Source organism: Acanthopagrus latus, chromosome 16, assembly GCF_904848185.1.
Source record: "Acanthopagrus latus isolate v.2019 chromosome 16, fAcaLat1.1, whole genome shotgun sequence".
Classification (NCBI taxonomy): domain Eukaryota; kingdom Metazoa; phylum Chordata; class Actinopteri; order Spariformes; family Sparidae; genus Acanthopagrus; species Acanthopagrus latus.
Window position 1 is genome coordinate 18,288,597 of NC_051054.1, and position 19,588 is coordinate 18,308,184.

The 19,588-nt window shown below is 39.6% G+C and overlaps 1 protein-coding gene across 1 annotated transcript in view; it reads right to left on the reverse strand.

Moving 5' to 3' along the window:
• Window positions 1-19,588, reverse strand: part of LOC119004932 — a 32,794-nt gene that overhangs the window by 5,266 nt on the left and 7,940 nt on the right. Inside the window, exons 18-61 of the mRNA XM_037072265.1 lie at window positions 19,353-19,529; window positions 18,861-19,069; window positions 18,652-18,746; window positions 18,516-18,541; window positions 18,351-18,372; window positions 18,227-18,254; window positions 18,037-18,121; window positions 17,763-17,909; window positions 17,468-17,679; window positions 17,261-17,364; window positions 17,049-17,167; window positions 16,783-16,950; window positions 16,370-16,569; window positions 16,150-16,262; window positions 15,849-15,955; window positions 14,517-14,687; window positions 14,228-14,433; window positions 14,009-14,109; window positions 13,757-13,875; window positions 12,497-12,652; window positions 12,076-12,284; window positions 11,697-11,782; window positions 11,423-11,550; window positions 11,075-11,200; window positions 10,698-10,888; window positions 10,510-10,601; window positions 9,674-9,816; window positions 9,330-9,454; window positions 9,102-9,228; window positions 8,171-8,383; window positions 5,815-5,985; window positions 5,420-5,566; window positions 4,966-5,015; window positions 4,746-4,878; window positions 3,539-3,621; window positions 3,285-3,411; window positions 2,813-3,003; window positions 1,883-1,973; window positions 1,651-1,771; window positions 1,313-1,494; window positions 1,069-1,224; window positions 811-944; window positions 577-710; window positions 391-485 (exon numbers count right to left, since the gene is read on the reverse strand). Coding sequence (XP_036928160.1) covers window positions 391-485; window positions 577-710; window positions 811-944; window positions 1,069-1,224; window positions 1,313-1,494; window positions 1,651-1,771; window positions 1,883-1,973; window positions 2,813-3,003; window positions 3,285-3,411; window positions 3,539-3,621; window positions 4,746-4,878; window positions 4,966-5,015; window positions 5,420-5,566; window positions 5,815-5,985; window positions 8,171-8,383; window positions 9,102-9,228; window positions 9,330-9,454; window positions 9,674-9,816; window positions 10,510-10,601; window positions 10,698-10,888; window positions 11,075-11,200; window positions 11,423-11,550; window positions 11,697-11,782; window positions 12,076-12,284; window positions 12,497-12,652; window positions 13,757-13,875; window positions 14,009-14,109; window positions 14,228-14,433; window positions 14,517-14,687; window positions 15,849-15,955; window positions 16,150-16,262; window positions 16,370-16,569; window positions 16,783-16,950; window positions 17,049-17,167; window positions 17,261-17,364; window positions 17,468-17,679; window positions 17,763-17,909; window positions 18,037-18,121; window positions 18,227-18,254; window positions 18,351-18,372; window positions 18,516-18,541; window positions 18,652-18,746; window positions 18,861-19,069; window positions 19,353-19,529 — 5,820 coding nt within the window. The remainder of the gene's footprint in view (window positions 1-390; window positions 486-576; window positions 711-810; window positions 945-1,068; window positions 1,225-1,312; window positions 1,495-1,650; window positions 1,772-1,882; window positions 1,974-2,812; window positions 3,004-3,284; window positions 3,412-3,538; window positions 3,622-4,745; window positions 4,879-4,965; window positions 5,016-5,419; window positions 5,567-5,814; window positions 5,986-8,170; window positions 8,384-9,101; window positions 9,229-9,329; window positions 9,455-9,673; window positions 9,817-10,509; window positions 10,602-10,697; window positions 10,889-11,074; window positions 11,201-11,422; window positions 11,551-11,696; window positions 11,783-12,075; window positions 12,285-12,496; window positions 12,653-13,756; window positions 13,876-14,008; window positions 14,110-14,227; window positions 14,434-14,516; window positions 14,688-15,848; window positions 15,956-16,149; window positions 16,263-16,369; window positions 16,570-16,782; window positions 16,951-17,048; window positions 17,168-17,260; window positions 17,365-17,467; window positions 17,680-17,762; window positions 17,910-18,036; window positions 18,122-18,226; window positions 18,255-18,350; window positions 18,373-18,515; window positions 18,542-18,651; window positions 18,747-18,860; window positions 19,070-19,352; window positions 19,530-19,588) is intronic.

The following is a 19,588-nucleotide window of genomic DNA, read 5'->3' on the forward strand; positions in this document are numbered from 1 at the left end:
TATCTAGAGAAACCAAGTCATTATTTAAGCATATTTTTTGGCACTTTGAGCACCACAAGCTGAGCGCAAGTTTACATTATATTCAAGAAAAGGCAGACATGTTGTGAGGCCAATATCTCCAAAAATCTGCAACACACACCAAAGCAATCTAGACAGATACACAGCACTGTACAATATTTTTGATCTTGAATTGTCCCTTTAAATGTCAAACTAAAATGTCCTCTCTACAATTCTGTAAGGTTCATTTCTCTTTAGACCCTCACAATCCATTAATAAATAAGTTAATTAGACTAAAGCATCATCTCAGCTCAGTTGCGACATATTCAAAATAAATAGACGGTACTTGTACAAAACCATTTCTGTTATCAACTCTTTAGAAAGTTTCCTCACAGCTATCACGTTAGGATCCAGACTCTGGAAGGTGGCTATGTCCATGCTGATGTTTTGGGCTGACATCTTTAATATGTCTTCCAGAGATGCCCCACCTATCAGAGTAGAAAGGAAAAGAGAGAATTAGAGAGGAGTATTCTGAGAGATAGTGAAACAGCCAGAGAGAAAGGTAACATGTCCTCTTACCTAGAAAGTGCTTTATTAAATTGTAGTAGGCACTCGGACTGGTAATTAGCGCACTGAAGGAAGAGTTACTGATCTCATACAGGACTTTCTTCTGTTCAGATGAACATGATGTCACATCCAGAGGTTTGGCACTTCTGACATGGTGAGAGGAGAGAGTAACAATCCATGTTACATTTCTGTCATCACTGGCAGTGACCATGTTCAGGCATCGTTAAGCTACATGCTACCACCCACCTGATACTGTCTGGGGTAATAGTCATCAATGTGCTGGAGTCTAATGAGCACAGGTTGGAGCCAACACTGTTGAGCTCAGTGCTGCCCAAGGAGTTCCCAGAAGTGTTCAGATACTTGGAGATGATTGCTTTGCTCTAGTTAAAATGAAAGTAAAACATGTTTAACTTAGTAAAACTAAGTGTATAAATGTATACAGGTATGGATATCTTTCATAATATTTCACATTTAAAGACTTGAAAAAAATCCTCTAGATTAAACCTTTGCTGCTTCCCATGGTCCGGCATCAGCATCCATGAGTGCAGCCAGGGTGTCAAGTTTGGTGATGTTCCACTTAGAAATGTCATCAAGTGACGCCACGCGAGACACTGACCCGAGCACCTGAACCTTCTCATCAGAAATACCCAACGGGAATGCCTAAAAGCAAAGAGTAATTGGAGTAATGCATGGTAGTGCATTGAGATATAAATCAACCACTTTTTGGTCTGATCAGTGCTAAAATTACCTGGTTGAGTTTCATCAGAATGACCTTCTGAAAGTCGTTGTCATCCACTTTCTCACAGATAGAGAGGAGGTTGTCCTTTAGAACTGGGATGTCCAGGCAGAGGTCAAATTGCACTTGGTCGTAGCCGAAGGGGAAGGAAGCGTCACTAACTGTAACCTGGGTGATGTTGCCCACGGTACAACCTTGATTTTAATGGCAATGAGAAAAATAGAAATAAGTCATATTGGACACATAAAGACAGCATACACACACAGAGATCAATTTTCTAAAATATCATACAGTATCTACACCTATAATGGCTAAAACACACTATGCCTCTCTTCCTCTTTCTTATTTACCTGCTCCTCGTTTTGTCTTTTGAGCACTGATCTCTTCAAACAACACCTTGAGTTTCCTCTTCTGTGTCTTTGATCCCCTCAGTTGGGGATTGAAGGTCCTCAGGAACCTTTTCTTTGTTTGCTGCAAAAAACAAGACAGAAATAACTTTTTTAACGCAAAGTGGGAAATTTATAAAAAGTAAAAAGAATATTTTTGGACGAATGAGTTTCAAGAAACTGGTTAAACACATACACTTTGGAACTGGCCCCAGAAGTTTCTTGTAAAATAAAGCGGTAGGAGCCCAAGGTTTTCCAGTGTTTGCTTGTTCCAGGTGCTGGGGTTCCTGAAAAGAGAAAATATTCTCATATAATATTGTCAGCATCAGATGAAAATAACGTCCATGGGCATAAAAGTTCTAAAAACACCTCTAAATAAATCTGTTAATGATTTGAAGATAATACATATTTGTATCTGGCACAGACTGAGGCTGGTGTTAGTTATGAAAACAGATGGACTGTAGTTTAACAAAAAGATAAAGATTAATATTAAGCTGTCCCTTTTCTCAATCCTTGGGAGAAATCTGCAGGTAACGGAGCAGTACAGAGGGAAAAAAGTAGCAGCATAAAAGTGAGCCTAAAAAGACAGAGACAATAATAAAGAGATATTGGAAAGAATAAAATAACAATTTGAATACAAATTCTTTGCACTGTCAGTGCTCAGGCCCTAAATATAATCAAAAAAAGGATTAGAATAAAGTTAAACAATCCATATACAGTAACTGTTCTTGTGTGTACATGTCATACATGTAAGTGTCAGACATAATTCAAACAAAAAATGCATTTCTTTGGGACAATTTTCAACACAGTGCACATCAAATGAATTAACTATTTACAGCAAGAGGTTTTTGTGGAGTTGACTCAAAATGAAATACCGTGTGTTCAAGGTAATGAAGGAGTGACAGACTAACAGAGATTTTGGACAACACTGGAGCTCCATAGCACAGAGAAATAATCCAAATCAGGTTTTGAATATGCAGATAGAGCTTGATAGCAGGATCAATTCATCGCTGGTTTTGGACTTTTAATGGCATTTACTGACAATAAGAGGAATATACACACAGACACTTAGAATATAGGCCGTGTTATGCTCTGAATTGCTCTAAATTTGCAGTCATTCTCGTACCCGTATTTTGTTTCCCCTGACAGCAGCATTCTCTCCATGGCATCCACCTGGCTGTCAGAGAGGTCGTTGCAGGCTTTCAGTTTTTCAAGAATGAGAGGATCAGCGTTCTGGATGTAAGAGCTGTTCAGAGTGCAGGCCATGTTCCCCAGCACCTCCACGTTGTCTCTGCTCAGCTTCATCCCATTTATACCCTGGACAGTTAAAGAAAGGTGTTCATTAAAAATTATACCACACTACCTTTACAGTTAAATTAGTGATATACATTAGACGAGGGAATTATTTTCCAAGCCAGACTTCAAGTTTTGTGTGTTTGCCTTTCCAATATATTTGCATCCATACAAAAATGTCATATGTGCATCTACATATTTCTTCATATGAGCTAGCGATCACTGAACTCAAATTATACCCACCTCAATATAGTTATGAGCTGTGCACAATTTTTGAAGTAAATTCTAATTTTAATAGTGCTCACCAAGCAGCTCCTGGCTTCACTGAGCAGCAATGAGTCCTTTTTCAAAACCCTGGAGGCCACAGAGAAGTCTGCAGCACCCACTGCCGAGAGGTAAGACCTGCAGTTGGCTCTCTTGATGTCTTTGTTGCTGTAATAAATAGACATTAGGTGTTAAAAAGGGCAAATACACTTCATACTACTTACTACTATACTACTTTAAAAGGCAGTTGCACATTTGGAGGTCAGTACGATAAAATGCTCAGAGACAGACTCACTTGAAGTAGAGAAGCATGTCTGAGGGATAATCTGTGAAGTTCTGGGAGAGGTTTCCATTGAGGAGGTTGAACATGCAAGTCAGCTGTAGAAAATGATGCAGAGACACACAAAGAGGAGCACATAACACACACAACTTAGACTTTTTTAATTTCTGACCTCGGTATTATACATCAGACTTGTCCTGATTATTGACTTTAGATAAAGGAAGATAGTAATGTAATTTAATAAAGTTGACTTTAACTGCGACCCCTCTGAACGGAATTTCTGCCTATTGTGCTAACCCGATCGAAAACATAAGAAACAAGAAAACAACCTTAACCAACTGAGGCTCAAATAAGGCTGACAGACAATCCAAACTACATCAGCTCAAACATAGGTCAAAAATATTTTCATCTATAATAAGTCATATCTGAACAACAATAACTAGGACATGCTTCATGCCAGAGCTATGCCACATCACCATTTACCTTCTACATATTGTTGGCTGTGGGCCTGTGTAAAAACATCTAGGCCTAACTGTGTGGTGACTAGGGACTTTTTGGTTTCTTGTGTCACTGGTGCCATCAAGTGAGAATTATCTTTACTGACTTCAGTGGGACTGGAGAACATATGACTAGAAAACCTTTAACCATCTTTGAAAACATTGCAAATTGCTAGTATATATACCGTAATATCATACATAATGATAAACCATGTTGAAACTATATTGAACTGAATTCCAAACATTTACATACACACATGTAGTTCATACATCACCACTCTGGACACAATTACCTTCTGTGGCTTCAAGCCAAGAACAAGACAATGGGTTGGTAAAATAGGAAACAAGAAAACAACCTTAACCAACTCGCTCAGAAATAACTTGGTACCCATGTCCATAAAGGAACCAAGGTTATGTGTCCCATCTATTTGGACCTTCTGACCACCTCAAAGGTAGGGATTCACCACTTTTTTCCATCTTTTTTTTTTTGTTATGCTGGTAAATCTGAATAAGTTATAATTGGTCATCATGGTAAGAAGCTGTGTTTGTCAATAATTAGCCATTTATTGTGGCTAAATATAAAAAAAACAAAAAAAAACCAAAACATTTAGGATAAATGATCCAAAGTTGGACTGATCTGCTGAAATAATAAGCAGAACACGGTTGAGAGTTTTCTGATATGTGTTAAAGAAACTGTGTGTTTCTTAAATTTCCTTGAATCTAACCTGTGATTCCTTTAGCTCCACCTTGGCCCTGCCTCTTCTTGGCCTACAGGCACGGATCAGCCCCTGGATCCTCGTTTGTCTCATCCTCTGGACTGAAGAACATGTGAAGCCTTGCAGCACAGATGGAGGAAGCCTGTGGAGGATCACGAAAAAAACCACAAAGAAATTTTTTAGAAAGTGACAAGTCTTCTACTGGGAAAATAATTGTTACGGGACTTACTGCTCGACGTCAATGTTTGCTTCACCCAGTGTCCCAAAAAACATGGCAGCCTAGCAGAACAGACACAGAAATATCAGCTAAAACTTCAAGCTATACATTGTTTGGTATAGGTATTTTTAATAGCTTTTATCTGATACTGGAAATAGGCCAGCCTTAGAACCTTAGGTTGGAACAGATGAGCTTAAAACAAGTTCCTGTGGGGCTTTGGCTGCAGATTTTTATAAACTCTGAAATAGTCTTTGACATAAAAATGCAATAATTATGACTTCAAATATATTACTCCTGATAATCACTTGGTCTTGGTTTTATCGAGCAGTCAAACTATGAATTTAATGTTGTTTTTTCTTTGTATTGAATGTACTGTACTGTAATGTCATTTCTGGCACTGTAATGAAACATCTGTGCCTTCAGGGTTAAAACATCAGCATCATCATCACTTTAGCTACATACTGACCTGATCGCTTGTCCATTCCTTCTTATTAATCACACTGATGTCCACCATCTCCTGAGAGAATACCAGCAGGGACGGAGGGATCTCAGTTGCCATGGCATCAGGGACATTCATAACCACTTTGGCTGGACTTGAGTCCACAGAAATGATCTACCAGGGAATCAAAATGAAAGCAAGATCATAGGTCATCTCATAATCCATAAATTAATACATACAACATATACATTCGATTCTGGGGTTCTTGAATGTCATTTTCCCATTCTCATTTCATATGGGTTTTTTTTTGTTTTTTTTTTATCTCACTTTCTGATCAGTGATGTCGACAATGCAACGATGACATGTTCAAATACTACAATCAAGGCTGTAATGTTGCAGTAGATCAGAAGTTAACTTTGTACCTTGTTGACGAATGTCTGTTGGACAACTTTTGGGGCTCCCAACATGTTGGAAACAAAAGTACTGCTCTTGGAGATGTTGAGCAGCACAGAAGCCGGGATTTTCTCAATTGATTTCGAAGGAACTCCAGCAACAAGTGTGCCAAGAGATTCCAGGGAGGATCTGTCATTGATCTGTTAGATGGATAGATGGATAGATGGATGGATAGATGGATAGATAAGAAACAATCAAGTACTATATACAATTAAATGCTTAAGTAGTTATACAATAAAATATTGAGGTTAACAGGATAAAATGCTCAGGTATCGAGGAGTAAAGGTAAGTGGAACATAAGGTACAAGAGAGTAAGGTGCAGTTTTATTTAGAGTGATGGTAATTTAAGGTGCAAACATAATGTGTGTGTTTTGAAGTGAGCATTAAAAAGTCTGTTGGCACCAGGTAGGAATGATTTCCTGAGCCGTTCCTTTAGGCAGCAGGTTGAATGAGTCTGTTGCTGAAGCTGCTCTCAAGCTTGTCCAATTTTGTGGAGGGGCTGAAAGACATTGTCCATGACTACCAGCAGTTTCGCCAGCACCCTGTCCTCCACCACATCCTCCAGAGTGACAAGCTTAGAGCCAACAACAGACGCTGCCCTTTTTGATGAGTTTGCTCAGTCTAGTGCTGAGGGGGTCACCAAAAATAGCCAGAAGAAAAATCATCAGTCATAATAATTATAATGCTGATATCATTTGAGTATAGAAACATTACGCACTTCTTCGGTATGTATAAGACAGCAGGAGTCAGGAGCAGAGAAAAGAAAGAAGAAGAAACTGCAGGATGATGCCCGTGCATCAATTGCAGGTAAGTCCATTTTAAATACAGGAAATGTGCTGCTAATGTAATTTTTAGCCTATGTATACACTATCTGACAATTGCTAATGTTAGCAAACTCAAATATGTTATAACTTAGGTGAAAGCTAAACTGATATTTTACTATTAAACATTAACTATGCATTTTACAAGTAACTGACGCCAGCTAGCTGCTCTTTAGTCAGGCATTAAGCAAAGTTTACCTAGCATAGTGTCATTTGAGAACAGTGATGCTGGTAATGCGTTACTTGGTAACGCCAAAAGTAGAGCGTTACCGACCACTTATTCCAGTAATGTGTAATCTAACGTGTTAATATTTCCAAACCAGTAATCAGATTAAAGTTACTTATTCAAGTCACTGTGCGTAACTATTGTTTTTGTCATTTTCCTTACTGAAAATATATATTTTGCTTTCTTCTTGTGTCTCAGGGAGTTATGTCACGTCATGTTTTCAGCATGAGGACAACTCAAGTGTAACACCACAGAGCAACACAAGCACAACAATGGAGGGAGGAGAGAGATGCACATTTTCTAGCCAGAAAAAACAGCGATTATTTTGAGTTCATGTCAGCTGAAGATGAGAATATTAAGGTTTGCTGTACACTCTGTGCTGGTGACAAAGTACTATCAAGCTTCAAAAACACAGCGTCAAATTTGAAGAAACATTTGGAGTCGCAGCACAGCACAGTTAAGTGTACAGAGCAAGTCACACAAGGTGGTGTCAGGCAGAGAGCTGCGAGCAAAGCACTTCCAATAAAGTGATTATTGGTAAAACCGGTCGTCATTTTTATGTTGAGGTGTTGGGGGGGTGTTGTCAGCAGCTGCTGAATATAACTAATAAAGTAACTTGTAATCTAATTTAGTTACTTTTTAAAAAAGTGATCTGTGAAGTTGAAAAACTGGTTGTTTATTACCCTCAGCTGCTCCTCCACCTCTCCTCTAGAAGCCGGTTATCTCCCTCATCCCATTCCATACATCCCTGGTGTTGTTGTTCTCTAGTTTGTACTCCAGTTTTCTCCTGTAGTTGTACTGTCTCTCTCCCTGATGCTATGTTTAAGTTCTCTTTGAACACGCTTGAGCTCTGCTCGGTCCCCTGACCTAAAGGCCCTTTACCCAATGTATTCTAAGGTGCAATTAGTAAGGCCATCAATGTCCTCCCCGTATGGTTTAAACAGGGCATCCCAGTCTGTGGCTTCCAGGGCATCCTGCAGAGATTCCATGGCCTTGGGAGGCCATATCCTCACAGTCCTCACTGTCTCTGGTTTCTGTTGAACCAGGCTTATATGATGGAGAGAGCAGGACGAGGTTATGGTCTTACCTGCCTGCAATAGAGCTATATGCATCTTTAATATTTGCATACAGCAGATCTATTTTATTTTCCCCTGTTGTGCATTTAACAAACTGGCAAATACATTTGCATCTATCAACCAAAGACAGAACACTGTTAAGTGAAACATTAAACACATGACATGATTATCAGCCACGTAAAGTGGATAGTAAGGTCTCTACCTGGAAGCCTGCAGCAGTGATGGTTTGAATGATTGTGGTGGCCTGCTCCTGGTTCCAGGTGCTGACTGAGCTCAGGGTGGACAAAGACGAAACCAACACTGATGGGGCAACTGAAGTGATCTGGCTGGTGGTCAGGCCTGCGCTAGCACTGCCCAGGGTTGCAAACATCTCTCCTGTGATTGTCTGGATGTTGGATGTCAGAGCTGCAAAGGTCTGTAGAATAAAATGCACCTGGTTATGAAACAGCTGAGTTGTATACATTTAATGATATGCGACAGGAAAAATGTAGACAGAATCATGCAGGAACTATATTTGATATACTTCTATTTTCTATATATTCCAATATGCCTATTTATAATGTATATTCAAAACCTTATTGATGCACCCATAAGAGCAACAGTCATTACAGCACCTCATAAAACCAAGCTCAGGGATATGAAGAGAGATGTGCTTCACTGGTTGAAAAGTTGAGCAGATTCACATTCACTGACTCTTAAGTCAGCAAATAAGTAATGAGGAATGTCTGATCAGATCAGATTACAACCTTGGACTTATTTTGAATGGGAACAGATTCTTTTACATACACACTCCACCCATCACTTATTTCCGCATGCAACGTGAGAGGATAGGATCACAGCATTACAAACATGTTTAATTCAAGATACAAGTTTTCAAGACATGACATTGTTATTATGTAAAGAGTTTGGTTTGTAGTTCGCAGCGTCGAAAAATGGACAGTAACTCTGTACTACACTGACCAGCAAGGAAAATTATATGTGATAATTGTTCTTTTCAACCATATTTAAAAACCTAAGATAACATTTTTGTAATGAGTGTATCTCTTTGTTTTTGTGTTTCATCCACAAAATGGGAAATTCAAAAAGGTAAAGTTCAAACTCTGTTTCTGCTTAGAAATAATTAGAGCTGGTACCACAGCATTCTCAGTTCCATTGCAGAATTCCTTCAGCTTATTCAGTATGAGGATGGTATTGTTTTCACTCAAAGAAGAGTATGCTGAACCAGGGACTTCAGAAGAGCACAGGAAAAAGCCTGGAAGCCTAGAAGAAAAAACAATTTTCAGCCTCATATAAAAATCAATTTGGAGAATTTGTATAGAATGACAAACACTCAAATTTCAAATTGTATTCATTTTACTCACTTCATAGGGCTGAAGGTTGGGTTGAATGTGAAAAGCTGCAAGATGTACAATTCAGTTACATCTTTTGAGATCGCTTTGTTGTTAAAGAGCTCCAGGTTGGTTTGGTCCTCCAAGAACACTTCACTCTTCCAAAATAAAGGATCAAATAGGTCACATACAACATACACACTTTGATTTTCTAAGTCTTTGCCAACATACATTTAGAATAAAATGAAAACAAATTTAAGCAAAACTAGATTACAATTGTGAGAGCTTTGGCTAGTCTAGTTAAATTAACAATTTATTCATTTAGTTCATGTTCGAGCATTACTAATAAATAAATCATAACTGATATCAGGACATACTTGACTGGTTGAGACGAAGAAGGTGAAGTCATCCAAAGCGATAAACTTCACAAAGTTGCCGATGTTATTGACAAACCAGGCAGTAGAATTGAGTTCTGCATCACTGGCATTGTAGCATCTGACTCCATCTGTGGCATCTGTGCCTATGGACACAGGGAGAAGCCAGAACCTTGTTAACAACAAATCTAATGATTTAACAACTATTTTATCTTTTTATATGATATCTGATGAATCAAATATTTAAAGATGGATGGAGTAGACACTGAAACAAGAGTCTAAAGCCACTTGAGCACCACTGTGAGGCTATATTAATAGATACAGCTGAGCTTTCAGCTTAATGCTAACAACAGCATTCACCTAATAGTTGTTGAAAAATTCCAGTCAAATCCAAAACGTAACCACATAGCGCCATGAAAGGAAAATTCTGGGGATCACTGAGGAATCAACTTGTGAAGACCTTGAATACTTGTACGAAATGTTTTGAGATGCTGGCATTGCCATTCCTAGGCCACCACTGCTAGCATGGCAGGAAAAAATCAACTAGGTCATTTGTGATGTTAAGTTTGTTTACAAAAGTTTGAAACTAAATTAAACAAAAAGTTGGTGTAAAAATCTATTTGTCAATAACATCCCTACTTATTTATAGTTTGTAGAATCACAGCATTTACCCAATTTAATTTGTACTGGGGGAAATTACAAATTTCATTTTAAAAAAGTAAAAAAAAAAACACATCAGGAGTGGGTTGGGAAAAAAACTTAATACCGTTGATTGGATTTTAAATAGAGACATTAAACATCCACTGTACACAGTTCATTTTCTTGGAAATGTATCTTACCATTCCTCAAGTAGGTCCTGACAGTGGTGTACACATCACTCTCTCCAAACTCAGAGCTGTTGTATGTGAAGTTATTTCCCATTACAGCGACCCTATTGAAATAAAGACACAACATTGTGTATCATATAATCCACCATTGATTATCCTGTTGTCACAGAGCATTCTGACACTGTGGAAAAGGGACCTACAGTTTCTGGAAAGCGTGACATGAAGCATTCTGCACTTTGACTGGGCTGATGAGGCTCTTGCTGAGGAATCTAAGATAGTTCCTCAACCGCAGGTCAAACCAGGAATCAGCCTCTGATCTGCTGTTGCTACTCAGTGCCAAAGACCAAACACAGGGGAGGGTCATCTTCTTCACATCATCTGGAACATCCTCCTAATGGCATACACATGGATTTACAAGTCTGAGTTAAGACTGGTGTAAAATCTATGATGATCAAATTATGTATTTTACATACATCGTATACTGGATATATATATGGTGGCAATATTAAAGTCTGGATGCTACGAATCGACATGTCTCATCAGTTATACTCTATGTTACATCAGAAGAAGGACATACAGTTTCTAGGAAGGCGGGAGTGTTGTTGTAGTTGTTGAAGATGACACAGATGTCAGAGTTGTTACCAATCACATTAGGCTGACTGAGGAACTGACGCAACTCTGAGCTGCTGATGGTACTTAAGAGCTGAAAAGGAAACAAAAGTAAGCATGAAAAAAATTATGCCATACAGAGCAACATTTTGACATCATTGCTATAACAGTATGGTATCCAATCAGCATTTACATTCCAGCTAGATGCTAAGTCTTAGAAATCAAGTGATGCTCGAATAATCGCATGTAAAAAGTCAATGCCTTTATCTGTAAGGGAATTTTTTACAGTATTTAAGGAAGCATCGCTATATATTACCTCTGACTCACGCGTCCGTGGCAGGAGAGAGATGAATGTGGACAAATCGGGAAAGCCAAAGCTGAGGAAAGTGTTTCTTAGATAGGTGTAGAAGCTTCCACCACTGTAACACTTGAGGGGCATTGGGCCTGTTTTCAAACACAAATAAAGTCACTGTGTGGCTTCATACAGACTAATTTCTATTAATCTTTAGCACACTCTGTCAGAGGAAAGAAAATATAGTCACTTCATTCCAAGTTTTATTTTCACATAAATGTGTATCTCTCACACAAACCTTGTAAGAAGAGCAGAGTGTTTTTGTAGACCTCCCTTTTGGTGTCGTTGCTTAGTGTCAAGTGTAGTGTGTCCAGCATTGCAATTCTAAAGTCAGATTAATATTAGTCTGAGGCAGTTCAAAAATACATACATCATCACAATCACAATGGTAACTATAAATTGCAAAAGTTGACTTCACTTTAAAAAAAAAATCAAGTGAACTGATTACCTCAAAATGACCAAGTAGACTTGAATTTAAGTTAAATGAGCTAAAAAGCTTTAACAACTTGAAATTACAGTCTTTTACTCTTGTTAATTGTGCGGTAATCGGTTCCTCAATTATATTAATGATAACTTTGTCAGATTTTACAGTGCACCAACAACACAGAAATTCTTACATCTCTTGACTGCTGTTACAACTCCTGTTCTTCCCGATGTCAAATAATGGTGTCACCAGGCTGGGAGAGAGGTCAACCAGGAGGGGGCTCAGTCGAACCCTGAGCCACAGCAGGAACTCTGTGTCTTTGACAGAGGACAAATTCCCTCTGTCAAATACTGCCTGGAGGAAGGCAGACTTTACCTCTGCTGTGTAGTTGGCTGGATGGATCTGGGGGATTTTCACATAGTATTCATAAATTATTATCATGTTTCAACTCCTTAGTAATTTTTCCCATCATACATTAAAAGTATAGTGTGTAACATATAATGGTATCCAGCAGAACAGACTTGGCGATTTTGGTTAACTCATATAAAAAGTATGCGTGTTAACAAGAAGTATTAACACACAAAAAAGAAAGTATCACTTATGAAGATGTTTACCTCAATGGCTGGTGAGACTATGTCAAAGAAAGCACCAAAGTCAACAGCGTTGATGACTGTCATTATTTTTGTCACATCTTGCATCCTTTGCAGCTGTGAGGGAGTTGCTGCAAGCTGGGTAAGCTGACTGAGAGTGAGAAGCTCTGCAACCGCCACCTGAAAGTAACAAGCAGCATTTCAGTAAGTCAGTACCAACAGCTGAATCTGTTATGGCATGCAGTGGTATGCTTAAGGTAAGCATCAGACTTCACATTTTACACACAGAGGACATTTTAGTATCGTACTCAAATATTTATATAATCAGTGTAGTACAAAGGCAAGGCAAGAACAAATAATGGTATAATGACTTGCTAATTGGATGAAATGTACCTGCCTGTTTCATCCATTAATCTAGAAACCTGAGTTGGGTTATTGTAGCTGCTGATCTCTAAAAATATTTAGCATTTATCACTGTTTGTCCTTATCCTGTCTCCTTTGATTGCAGGAGAATTTCAGTTCACCCCTCCCAATATACACAGATTTTCAAGGACAAAGAGTTTCTGTTGTGTATTTGTATTGTCATTGTTCCTGTTTTTGCAATGTGTTAAGTATTAGTCAAAATCCATAAATTAATTTCAATAACATTCCTGATTAAATAACAGATGAGGCAGATGTTGAAAACAATGTTGTTAGGGCAACTAGAGAAATCAGGAAAACAAATCAAAAGAATTACAAAAATGCATTCAAATGTTAACATTCATTAGGGTTAAAACATATTTGTCGATACTACACCTCCCTTGTGTATCTGAAATAAATGATAAATAAATAAATGAGATGCTAAACAGTAAATTTACCATTCAATATAATGGGTGACACTGGTATAACCATTGTGTAACAGATTGCATTATACTTATGAAAACATCAATGCAGTTATACCAATCATATTGTTATTGTGAATTTGTTCACAATACTTGGGCAGTGAAAAGCTGATACTGTGACAGCCCTTCTTGGGAATTTTAAACGTTATATAATGGTATAAATGAAGGTGGGACTATCACACTGACTGAGGATTTTGCGGTTTGGAAATTTACTTTACCCATAATTTTACAATTTAATTCACCAAAGTTAATGAATTTGAAGTCAAATCAATTTTAGTCTGTATATCACAAAAATGGACATGTCTCGTCTTTGACCCAACAGCATTCACTGTACACGGCAACAATGATTACATGTTCACATATTACTGTGTGAAACTTACAAGGATTAAAAGGCAACACTTACTCCATTGAAATTCCTCTTCAAAGTGACAAAATCTATATAGGAGGCATGCAAACGGAACCGACCAAAGTTTTCTTCAAGCCATTGTCTATCATCATTTACAGATTCAACACAGGAGAGACCTAGGAATCAAAAAAACAACTCTTTAAAATGAACATTTAGTATCAAACATAGCAATGTGGATTCAAACATAATCAAGACACACAAGTGTGTGTAATGTTATGTAATGTTATGCTATTTTACTATCCAAGTTACCAGAGGAGGAATGTCTCCCAAGATAGTCCATTGTGAAGGTGAAAACCTGTTTGGTCTGCCTCACAGAGAGATGACTGAAAACACTGTTGCATCCCTTGACACTGTAAAGGCAAAAATCTTTCATTCACCAAAATGTATAGGAGAAAGTTGAATTTTCTGTGTGAATTCCACAACCCTTGTGGTGAATATGACAAATAGAAAAATAGAGTTTTCACTCACATCTCTTGATAGGAGTCACAGCTGATATTTCTTGGAATAATTTCAAAGGTGCTTGTGTCAATGCTTGGGAGGAATAGAGGTAGGTAAACCTGAAACCACAACTTGAATCCCTCAGCATTTAGCATGGATAATTTTGATCCAAGTGTCATTAGTGTCAGATTCAGGATGGTGTTACGCACACTCGGATCAATGGTTGTCAGGTTTTGCTAGAAAAAATGAAACAAATTTGTCATTTTGTTGATAATTGCAGGGGGAAAATCAATGAGCTAAATGTAATTAAGACACTCACCTCTGCAGCACCGCTAACAAATTTCTCAAAGAAAGAACCAAGTTCCTCCACACCTGATGAAACACTCAGTTCTGTGAATGTTAGTCTCACAAGGGTCTCATTTGACAGGTTGTTTGGTTCAAGAAGCAATTCAGCTTTTTGTCTTGAAGAAAGAGAGGCCAGTATTGTCACCTAAGAGGGGGATACAAGATAAGAACTTCTTCAACAAATATTCAGTTTTAGGAAAAACTGTATAGGTTTTATAAGCTAACACAGACGCATACGCAAACATATACAGTTTAGGGCATTTTAGCAGACGTTTTTGTCCAAAGAGACTTACAGTAATTCATACATACATTCATACACTGATGGTGGTGGCTGCAATGCAAGGTGCCAACCAGCACATCAGGAGCAGTTTGGGATTCAGTATCTTGCCCAAGGACACTTCAACATGCAGACCAGGGGAATCAAACCAGAGACGTTCTGATAACAAGATGCTGGCTCTACCCTGAGCAAAAGCTGCCCATTTACTCAAGAATGCCCTGCAGCTCATTGATCAGCCTTGGAAAAGTGGCAGTGAAGAGTCCTCATATGGGTCATACCATACACTAAATAGATACTGGATGATCACAGTATGAAAGCCTGATAAAATATAAAGTTCTTGGAATTATAGTATGAGGAACTATACTTGAGACCAGCTAAGACCTAAAAGTTATGTGTTTCTGCTTAAGAGTGTAATCGCTAGGAAACATGTTTAATTTCTCATGTTCACTCAATTATTTCTCATTATTGCCACTCACTCTTGTCTCAATTTGTACAAAATCTAAATTAAACATTGTAATTACAAGTAATAATACAGACACTTGTGTACATTTCTTTTTCGGTGTTGTATAGTGCACAAGTGTCATACTTAAAGCAAAACATTACTCTGGGAAAAGTGAAAGTCATCAATATGAATAGTACATGAGTAAAAAGCTTGCAGTATCTGAAATTAAATTTACTGATATGAAAACTTTCTGGAAATAAATGTACTTAAAAATCAAAAGTTCTAAGATGAGCGAATTGGACATATAGTTTTTGGCACGATATATATCATAGTTTGGCTGATTATTGACCTCGCCAATTACTGTATATCACATTGAGCACTATTGTTCTTATATATGATGACTGATAACATATATCTTAAAAAAAAAGTCTGCTCTGAGTAAGTAACTGCAAACAAATGTTATCACAGAAATATACTATAGAAAAAGTGCAAATATTATGTAAACATTGTACAGTACTTGGGTAAATGTGCGTATCTATATGTCATCATGTTTTGAAAGAAACTTAGTAATTGAATGTTTGACTCACCACAGAGAGGTTGAAGACCTTGAGCTCAGAGTAGGTTGTGTACTGGGAAAATGGACCAAAGTTGGCTCCAAGCCATTCCGAATCACTCTGATTTCCCTGCCTGCAAGCTAAGGCACGTAGATGGACGTTAGCATAAATTACAATTCAGCAAAGATTATTTGTCACACACACACACACACGGAACAAGTCGAGTGCCAGTCTTCCTCTCGGTGTCACTTAAGTATACTGTTTCACAATTTCAAGTCCACGAAGGAGGCGCACACAAGCAACCACACGACGCATTTCACTGCGTCTGCCCTACCTGTCTGGTTGATGACACTGGTAGAACTTCTCAGGTAGCCCACCATAACGGCTGCGGTTCCTTGTCGTGTATGCATCGACATCGCAGGGAACGCTCTGGCCAATCCACTCACACTGCAAAGACAGAAAAGGAACAATCTCACACAATCCCTCCATAGCCTTTTTTTTTTTAACTTTGGTTGGTGCCATGCAATCTTGCTTGTTCGTCAAATATTACTCACACGACATGGTAGTTTGTACAGTTTAGGTGTGAGGTTGCATTCTGCAGCATCGTTGGACTGAAACTTGGGAGGATGGGTACCAGTTTCACATGGAACCAAAGAAGCCAGTCGGTCCTCGTGAAATGCGGGAAATGCGGACTGATGATGTTGAAGGTGCTGTTCATTAGACGATCTCTCACAACAGGTTGGAAATCAGGGACCTGTCAAATCGCGACAGGAGAGGACTTAAACACCCCACAGTTTACATGCCGCAAGTACACCATACAGAATGCTCGAATGGATGGATGTAAATAATGAATTTAAACGATTCCCCTGCGGCTGATGCAGACGTTTAGATACAAATGTCAGTACTGAGTGTGCTCCTCAAAAAGTCCAGGATTGTCCTTCTTTCTCCAGTGTCAGTTGTAGCCTACCTCTCCGTTTGCTGCCAGCTGCGTCAGGAATTCATCCACATTTTCCAGAGCATTGCCCTCCTCAAGTCGCTCCAACACCATGTCGATTTGGTCTGTGTCATTGGAGGCCGCCAAGCTCAGTGTCAACTGTGCCAGCTGAGTAGGAGTGAGCGCTGACAAGGAATCGGCCTACAAAAGGCAATTGATAGGAAATGAAACAACTGCAAAGCCATAGGCCAGACTTTTCAGTGTGGGAGAAGAAAAGTACAATTGCAGTCGGCACGTACACTGGAGAAGTTGGAATTGAGGGCTTGCAAATCCTGCAGGGTTGCAAAACCAGAGAAGTTGCCAAGGTTTGCCTGTAGCCACTCCAAGCTACTTCCGCTAAATGAGACACAGCCAGGATCTGCAAAGAAGACAGAAACAAAGCCATTGGCAGGGTTTTACCACCACACGCTTTCCAGACTTGACCAAAACCAGTGCGGGGGCCTGCTTTTACCTGATGAGTCATTTCTTGAAAGGAATGGCTTGATGAAGTGAGTGAGGACTGCTTGCTGTCTTTCTCGCTCCATGGATGCCATTTGGCTGCTGAATGCCTTGATGCTAAAATTTGAGAGGAGGGGTTTCAGCATCAAAACAACCAGAAAACTGCAGGTTCCTCTGAAACAGTGTTTAGAGTGGAGAAATATATCACATATTCGCTTACACAGTCTGGTACGTGAGGCAGCTGAAGTTGTTGGTGCTAAGGCAGAATAGGAAGTTGGGCGATGGATAGGCCAAAAATGGGCGAATCTTTGTGTGGAACCAGCTGCGGACAAAGGCATCCCTCTGCAGTTGTGCCTGGCTGAAGTTGGCAATTATCACCTCTCCAATAGCCTCAAGAGCATGTGATACGGATGGATTGCTGGTGTTGGGGGCCTATAATTGGAGAAATGATTTAGTTTGACACAGAATTTACACCAGGAAACAGTCACTTTGTGAAATTGTGGGACTGGATTTACCATGGTGGCGAATGTCTCCAGAGCCTGATCTAGCATAGGAGAAGCTTTTTCAAAGAAAAGTTTCCAGACCACTACCGGGTATGTCGTTTGGTTTTCCACGGAGCATTTGAGCAGCGAGGCCAAGTTGGTGGATGTGAGATGCGTAGCCTTGGAAAATATTAGATAAGAAATAAAGCAAAGTCATTGGGAGCTTCTGGAGATTTGTCTCAGGATGACAGTGCGGCAAAAGCCAAATCTGTGTCTTGGATTCACAGCTCACATAAAATGGTCTTACCGAGGAACAGGCATGCTCAGTGATGGTGAAACTGCACAGAGAGTTGGAGGAATTGCCAGTAGACAGGTTCTGATCGAGCTGTGATCTGAGAAAAGCGGCAAAAAGGAAGACGTTCAGGCCGTAGCTGGATCGTGTAAAAGAACTTTACCTACCCAAAAGTCAGCACCGCACAAAACAGTCAGTCACCTACCTGTCGACTGCAGCACAGATGAGGTCCTCTGTGAAAAGACAATATTGGCTTATTAGACATTGTACATTCAGGATGCCATCATTTTCTCACCAAAGTTGAAACATCTGGAATTTTAAGGGCTTACCATTGACCGGGGTCCGCTTGCACTAGAGACAAGCAAAGCATAATGATAAGTCTAGTGGCACAAGCTTATTGAATTCAAAAAACTTCAATGTGGCACATTTGTGCCCTGTAGACTCTGATCAAACATTGTATAACCCATGTAATACAGCTATGGAAATGAACTTACCATGAAGGAATCTGGACCTGAGCAACCTGTTTGAGAGAAGATTGAGATAAAGGCATGGCATCAATACAGCTATCCCTAAAGCATGGGTTTTGCACTTTTCTGAAAACCTTTGTCAAGAGAGTGTCGTGCCACCTACGTGTGAATGTCTCCCTGAGTGACTCGATGCCTGATCTCACACCCTGTGAAAGGGCCAGTGGCAGGGATGTCAAACTTTGCCGCAGACCAGTGAGTCTGAAGGAAGGAAGAAAACAAGATGTCATTGTGACTTGTCTGGGGCCACAGTTTGACACCAAGCAAACCCAAAATGTCTGTCTAACTGCGGACTACAGAAACGTCATATCTTACATGGCTGAATAGGATGCACAGGTGATGTTGCGGGGGATCCCCACCAAGCTGCCAGGACCGAGGCTTGGCATTAGAGTAGCCAAATAGTCCTGGAACCACAGCCGAAAGTCTTCGGGCTCAAAGTCTTGAAATTCAGGAGCAAGGGCAGTCAAGGTCCGGTTCAAGATGGTGTCTCGCACAATTGGATTTTGGAGGAAGGTGATGTTTCTCTGGAAGTAAAAGGATTGATGTTTCAGTTCAGGGGACATTTTACCCTTTTGACATCACTGTGGAAAAGAGAGCAAGCTTGGTGAAGCAGTTGTTGTAATTCAGTGCATAAGGGGCATTTCACCAAGAGGCATAGGATAAAAGTATCATTTTGAGCCTCATCTTGGCCCGTTAATAGCTCCTGAAGAAAAAAAAAAAATCATTGAGTGCAGGGCAAGTTTCACACAGCCCGTTTGTCAGCCAACACTGTGTCAAAATCCGACAGTCTTCAACTTAAGCATTCACCTGCTTGTTTATTTTTGCAAAAGCCTGGAAAAACGCATCCAACTGCTCGCGACGTTGGAGCTCCGTCAAGCTGTTGAACACCTCCCTTACTACGGCCTCATCCTCAGAAGCGTCCCTGCCTGGGTCCAGGATCAGCTCAGCCTTTTGGTCTGGTGAGAGGGCGTCCGAAACTGCCAGCTGATGACGCAAACATAGAGGATGTAACAATTGCTTTTCACTTTGACGTGGCAAAAAGC